Source organism: Pholcus phalangioides, unplaced genomic scaffold, assembly GCF_987345545.1.
Source record: "Pholcus phalangioides strain wild (caught in Gottingen) unplaced genomic scaffold, Ppha-v1.0 ptg000008l_1, whole genome shotgun sequence".
NCBI lineage: Eukaryota > Metazoa > Arthropoda > Arachnida > Araneae > Pholcidae > Pholcus > Pholcus phalangioides.
Window position 1 is genome coordinate 22,173,698 of NW_028301601.1, and position 7,628 is coordinate 22,181,325.

The 7,628-nt window shown below is 41.3% G+C and overlaps 1 protein-coding gene and 1 non-coding gene across 2 annotated transcripts; both read left to right on the top strand.

Moving 5' to 3' along the window:
• Positions 1-1,293: 1,293 nt before the first annotated feature.
• TRNAQ-UUG (transfer RNA glutamine (anticodon UUG)) lies at positions 1,294-1,365 on the top strand. Its single transcript has one exon. It is a non-coding gene; the product is annotated as a tRNA-Gln (tRNA).
• A 2,710-nt stretch (positions 1,366-4,075) lies between these two features.
• Positions 4,076-4,984, top strand: LOC149083990 (uncharacterized). The gene has a single exon (XM_089235245.1). The coding sequence runs from the start codon at positions 4,076-4,078 to the stop codon at positions 4,982-4,984; it is 909 nt and encodes a 302-aa protein (XP_089091371.1).
• Positions 4,985-7,628: the final 2,644 nt, after the last annotated feature.

Consider the following 7,628-nt stretch of genomic DNA (forward strand, 5'->3'; position numbering starts at 1 on the left):
AACCTTCAAAAAGCATTTAAATCAAATGAAATTGAAACCTTGAAAGAAAATACGTTTTGCATGATATTTTAGTCAATTATTTTTCACGAAAACATTATTATTTTTTAAATTTTTGGTCGGGTTTGGGGGGGAGGGGCATGAGTCCCCATGGTCTTCTATGTGTGCTCCTCTGCCCATATTTATATCGTAACCCACATTTGGACCTTCTCTCTAATAAGGGACCATTCAAGTATTAAGTAAGCAGATTTTCAGCCATTTTTGACCCCCCTTGTCAGCAAAATTCAGCAAAACACTGACCCTCCCCTCTCAGCAAAATTTCGTCAGCAGCTTAGAATATTTCATATCTTCAAGAAGGGGTGGTTGATGACGTAAGCAACCTTCAAACCCCCCCCCCCTTGTCATCAAAAGTCAGCAAATCCAACCCCCCCCCCCCCCGATGTTGACGTAATACTTAAATGACCCCCTTAACACATCGCCTTGAATACATGCCTGCCTTCGCTATTTTCGCAAATTAAGATGTCTGCCTCGGCTTCATTAGCAGATGAACATCCCTGCTTTCAATGAATTCACAGCTCTGAAGATGTCTGCTTTCGCTCGTGCACGTATCCAGAAGAAAGGGAACTATCACCCGTCTCACGAGTAGAAAAATATGAAAAAAAATTGCCAGGGCCGTCTTGAGAGCATCATGGGCCCCCGGGCCAAGTAATTTTTCTGAGGCCGTACCAGGCAAATTCTCCAAAATTTATACTAATTCTCATTTTTGTGAGGCCCCCGTGCCGTGCCCAGGTGGGGCCCATGCGTTAAGACAGCACTGCCAGGGGGCCCTTAAAGTACGGGACGAGCCAACAAACCTACGCAGTATGTCACCCTCCCGACACATCTTTCTGGATCCGTGCATGGTCAAAAGACAATACAAAAATTATTATTAATTAAAGAAATAGAGTATAATTTGCACTAAAAACCCCGTAATTGTACAGTTTTTTTTTTCCAAAAATATTAAAACTTTGCGAACCCTTCGCAACATTGTTAGTGATAATTAGCAGCATCTCATATTTTCCTCGAAAAAATATTGTCGTGATGATTGATTTTTTGAGAGAATTTATCTCGTAAGTCGAGCTAAATACTATATTCTATTCTTTACGACTGTGATAAAGACATTAGAATGAAAAACGTTATTCTCCCGTGTCTATTCATTCCAAAAGCCCGATGGGATATTTTATCAGCTGTCTCGTCTCAGCTCTTTAACAGCAGTGGAAAGCTTAACGGCAATAAAAAAACGTCAGTAGTAAATGTGGTTCCGTGGTGTAATGGTTAGCATACTGGACTTTGAATCCAGCGATCTGAGTTCAAATCTCGGCGGAACCTTGACTTTTTGATTATTTCACCCTACTATTTTACGAGTCACTGAAGTGCCATCTCTTGAAAATTTTGTCTTTTAGCTCTTAAAAATTCACAATTAATTCCTTACTAATTTCTATATATTTTTGTAAACGATTTCACATTTTTCAAACTTCAACATCAACTTTACTTAGCATCAAAAATTATCTGGTATCAGAAATTTCATACTTATTTTTTATAATTGTATCACTTGCTTTTATGGGTATTTAAATTTAGATAATACAATTTTTTTTTTGTGGACGGCTTTGGCTTCGCTGAAGTTATTAGGATCTGATGATGAGGGCAGTGTCCTTGATCGTGGAGCCAATTGAATGTCATGTAGTTATTGCTGAACCAGAGCCCCACAAAAATGCATACTTATTTTATACAATCATTACCTTTTAATGGGCCCGAGAAGGCACGCTACCTATAGAACTGTTCTGTAGATGGCGTTGGCTGAACCAGCACCTCCTAGAGATAGAAGGCGTACGCACGCTGCTCGTGACGCCAGCAAATAGTCCACTTTCCCTCAGAATATTCCAAAGCTGCATTAAGAGTTCTTCAAGCGGCTTTGGAATATTCAGGGGGGAAAATTCCCTTCTCGTGCCAGTATCATCGTCGTGCAGGAAAGAACCAATCGGGCTGAGAATTGGCGATTTCTATGCCCCCACATCCAATCACCATGCGGTATTTGCGAGCCAACCAGGAAGATTCTACGCCAAAAATAAGAAGAAACGGAATAGAATGCTGTGGATCAAAATGAGGCAAACTCGCTAAGTAGTCTTATTAATGACGCGTTACAGATGAACTTGTCAACCCGTGCCGAGGCCTTCTATTTCTAGTAGCAGGTGCTGGCTGAACCCCAACCAACCGAACTCTAAGGGGGCCGTGCAAGTATTACGTAAGCAAATTTTTAGTCCTTTTTGACCCCCTCCCCAAGTCAGCAAAACTCTGACCCCCCCCCCCCCCCCTTGTCAGCAAAATTTCGTCATCAGCTCTGCCCCTCTGAATCCTAACGCATATTGGTGGGATCAGAGACGTACATAGGAAGGGGGGGGGGGCATAAAAAATATTTTTTTTATTTGAAATTTCGGAAGCAAATACCTTTATATGGTTATTACAATCAATTTCTGTTAATTTCAATGTTATTTGAAGGCTATGAACTCAAAATTTATCTTTAATAAATTTATTGCGACCTACCCTCTAAGCCATATAATGGTAAATCGCATAAAGGCCCTTGGCCTGCGGACCAAATATGGCCTCGGGGGATTATCTGATGTGGCTTGCCCACCTCAAACCTAATTTTGGAAAAATGTTAAGTGTCCCGTGGTACAATTCCAGAACATTTAAGCGGCCCGTGGCACATTTTCAGATCACTTAAATGACCTGGGACACAGTTCCAGAACACTTAAGCGATCTGTGACACATTCAGACTTCCCCTGAGTGACATGTGACGTAATTTTAGAGCACTCAAGTGGCCCCCCAGTGCGGTTCTACATCACTCAAGTTATCCGCGGCACATTCTCAGATTATTTAAGTGATCCGCGGCATATAATTACGGATCACATGAGTGATGCGTGGCACAGTTCCAGAGCACTTATGTAGCCCGGACACAGTTCCAGATCACTTGGATCCGCGAAACATTTAGAGATCACTGAAGTGACAAACAATATAAATGTAATTCAATCATAACACATTATTCATTTTACTTTTGAAATATAGATGGCGACACTGAAAATACAAACACAACACTACATACAAATACAACGCCACAACAGGCAAATTGCCCAACGAGGTGGCTGACTTAAGAACATCATGGATCCCCGAGCCATTTTTGGAGGCCCTACCTACTACTACTACTACACCACACATGCACCCCGCCCACAGCCCCCCCCCCCGCCCGCGGAACCCCCAAACGAATGGGTACATGCGGGAATGTACGTGTAGTGAAACCTCACGTGAAGTTTCGTTGTTTCTCTGTAATGCTTGTTATGTGTAGTGCTGCCATCTGCCACAAGTTTTTCTAACTATGAGTGAAGTGTTATGATTGAATGATTTATCGTTGTAGGACTGTTGCTCTCTGTGGCGAGACTTTTTAACGGGGAGATCGGCTCGCATTTGCGCCTTGAAGTTGGGAACCACAGAAAACCAACTTCAGCCGACCACTTCAGCAATACGCACTCAGATTGTTAGGTACACACACAGTTACACTTCCGGTACAACTCACTAGGTAGTAAATCGACCATAGATGGTTATACACCTGAGTTACGCTCGGTTTGAAAGAAAAATATAATGATCTCCACAGACGGAGGAATAACCATGAAAAAGCAGATGAAAGGGTGTCCACACAGGGCTCATGCAGTGGCCCCTTGATGTGGTCACTTGTCCTTAACACGCTTTTACAGATTAACTGGGACCCGCGGGTATATCTACAGGCATCTGCGGACGATCTGGAATATGTTATATCCGGCGAAGACCATAGAGCAATAACGGATGAAGCACAGACAGTGTTCGAAAAATTGAGCATTTGGCTGGCTAATAATAAACTACAAATGGAAGTAGAAAAAACCCCACTTCTTGTGGCCGCACCCAAAGAAAAAAAAGAAACCTAAGATCTCCATTTTGAAGGTATACGAATTCGACCGTCTCAGATAATACGATACCTTGGTGTGTACTTTGATAGTAAATTTTGAACTTTATGGTGCACATCCAAAAACAGGTCAACAAAGTAAATGGCACACTGCAATTACTGCGCAGATTGACCGGATCGAAATGGGGAATGCAGCGAGCCTTTCGCAACATCTTGTATAAGACTATTGTACAAAGGCAACTTTCATGCGGATGCGCCGCTTGGTATCAGCACCCAACTCAAAAGCAAAAGAGAGCTCTGGATATCGCACAGCGTCCCTTTCTTCTATATGCTACAGGAGCATACGTTGCAACCGCGAACGAAGTTCTGTATGTGGCTACAGGCAAACCAGCTTTGAGTATTTACATGGAGTACGAGGCTCTCAAGACCAGACTGCTACATTTTGAAAAGGACATAATATTGGACGAGCAGCGAATTTCATCGAACCAATTCGAACAGCGACATAAGCAATGGCTGTTTCACCCAAGCACAGATCTCACCAAGTCCGAAATAATGTCATTCGGTATTGATAATATTGATTCCTTGGGCTCTAAGAAAATATTCACTGATGGTTCTAAAACAGAAACGGCTACTGGCTGCGCGTATGTGGTACTAGCGGAAGATGGTTCAATAGAGGAGCAATGGAGTCGAAGGTTAGCTAAAGAGAATAGCGTATTCCAAACCGAGATTTTCAGACTCAATGCTGTGTCTAATATAGCGAGCCCGGAAGAGATGCTTTGTCCAGTAACAATCTTGACAAATAGCGCATCTGGCCTCCTAGCCATACATGATCCTCGTTCACCTAACCCTTACGTACGAAGTATTCGTCTTATCCTACGCGCTCACGACAACATAAGATTAGTCTGGGTCAAAGCGCACGTAGGTATTGCTGGAAATGAAAAAGCGGATCAACTTGCGAAAGAGGCGACAACATTAAAAGACTTGGTTGCTCTACTTTGGCCGAAACGATCCTTTTAACTGAGCATGGTCCATTTCCGACATACTTGCAGAGCTTTGGACGACCATCTCACAATGCTTGTAAGTGTGGTGCTACGGGCTCGCTATGGTATTACGTCTGCCAATGTCCACAAACATCGGCGTTTCATTTTGGTCATATGTCACAAAGTCAGATGACGGCATTCAAAAGAAGAATACTAAAAAGTCCGATGAACTTCTCGCGCATTCAAAATTTGACTCAATTTTTAGACCGTAACTTATACTTGCTGCACGACAAGAAGGGTGGATTACGGAAGAAGCAGGATGAATTTCAGCCTTCCAGACCAGTGATGGTGCCAAGGACGCTATAATATCAACCAGGTAGAGTCTACAACTTGCGGCCACGTAGGGGTACTGGAAATTCATGAAACTGATACGTCGTTGAACGGCGAACTTTGTTGGAAAAACTATAAAAACTTAACACTAGAAAGACGGCGGGGGTCTTTATTACCCGGCACGCTGTTTAAGCTTGCATATCTCTGCTAAAAATAAACCGAACCACCTGAAATTTATCGACTTTTCCTGAATTAGCATGTTCTTATTGTATACCAAAGTTTTATTCGTTGTCTTTTTTATCAACGAAGATACGAGAGGATATACCTAGAAAGATGGAAGGGGGTCATTATGGCCCCTTCCTTATATCCTAGCACATTATGCGGTAAATACTACTGTTATCGTCACAACTGATTTCTAAATAGGTTATAATCCTTCTGAAAGTCTTTTTTTGCATTTGACCTTTCTTTTCTTTCCATTCTTATCTGCAAGTGTCCGTCAGCAGGTGTGTAATTTTTGATTTTTGTCAAGCATTCTTTCCATATTATCCGATAAATTGCTTGTCCTTTGACGTAGAAAGTTTGAGTGCACGTGATCATTTCAAACAGTTTAGAAATGGCGAGAAAACGTATATTTACTGAAGAAGAAATACTCCAGGACTTACAAAGATTAGATGAGAGAAACTCTAGAAGCAGTGATGATGAAAATGCAGAAGAGCACGAGATCTACCTTATGCCGAACTGTGGAGAAGCAAGTAGCGGTTCTGATGACGAAAATTTAAATCAAAATAAAATTATTTCTCCAATGGTGCATCAGTTGGTACAAAATAGAACGCCATTGAGAAATAAGAAACGTAAAATCGTGAGAAATGATTACCTTGTCGGAAAAAGACCACAGAAACAGTTGCCTATAATAACGAAACTGAATATGTGGAGTCGACATCGTGGATCAATTGGTGCGGTTATACACGACCAAGACTGGAAGTCGTCGTTATCCAATGCATGTATTTTCTAACATTCTGGATATGTCAGCGATAAATGCTTGGATTTTGTACAAACATGTAACAGGAAAAAAGATGAATCGGAGAACTTACATATTGCAGTTATGTGAAGAACTCCGTGCTGAGTATTTAAACTTGAAAACTACAATTCAAAATGCGATAATATGCAAAACACCTATTGATGGAGACAAAAAACGACAGAAATGCCAAGTGAGAAGGAACTGCAAAGACAATAAAACACTTCAATCTTGTATGCAATACAAAAATCCCAGTGTGCGGCAAATGTGCATCGTCAGAGGTGATTTGTACAGAATGCTTAAAGTGCCAGATAAAAAAAAATAAATTAACAGATCAGTGGTTTCACCCTTTGTTTTTTGTGTTATAACTATATTTATGTATTAAAAATGATATACCGTGATTTGAAAAATTAAGGTAACCAAAAATTGCAAAAAAAAACCATGGAGGGATCATTTTGACCCCATCCCGTCTATCTAGGTATACTCTCGCGATCTGTCTTTCTACTGTTAACATGTAAACGCGGTGAATCAATGCCACGCATAATCCGGCTAGCCAGCCGATGTAACTTCGGGAATGATGAAAATCTCCTGATTGCCCAGGAGAATTAAGACGTAGGATGCTTATGGAACAGGAATGTGTGCCTAGAATGAGCTAAAACACCAGGCTGGTTTCCGAACATTGGCTGACTTGGACACTTCCATGTGACGCAAACATGACATCGATTTGTCGTTGTACGGCCTATACGACTATAACTTGTGACATCCAACGAACGCGGACGGACCGCCACCAGCGGAACTTTGATTATGGAGTCCAGACGTGCCAAGAACGCTACAATATCAATTTAAAGTTCATTCTTAGATCACGATTCATCATAATTATTTCGTTGATTTATACTCCGGTAATTGGACTTGTTATTCTGTTATACAAATTTATATAAATATATATACATATACACATTTAATAAAATTCCAGATGCACCCATCTTTCGGGAACGCTTCGATATCTCCATGAGTTGGAAAGCGGGGTGTGTCCGGTCCTTCAATGTTCAATGTCATCAAAAGTCAGCAAATCGGAAACCCTCTCCCCCCCCCCCCATCGATGATGACGTAATACTTGAAAGGCCCCTAACCTAAACTTATAGCTATCTATCACAGTGGTCGCCCAACCTGTGGTGATGAGACAAGGATAAGCTGAAAAAGTAAGTGAAGTTATAGAAGAAGGTGCAAAAGAAAAATTGTAAGGCTTCAATATTCAAGTCCTTAGTAACATGGAATTTTTTTTTCTGTTGGCCTCAGGAGATACAGTGCAACAACTTACTTATTGTAAATTGAGAGA

Coding starts and splice junctions, on each gene's coding strand:
- LOC149083990 (XM_089235245.1), top strand. CDS start 4,076: ATGGTGCACATCCAAAAACAGGTCAACAAAGTAAATGGCACACTGCAA.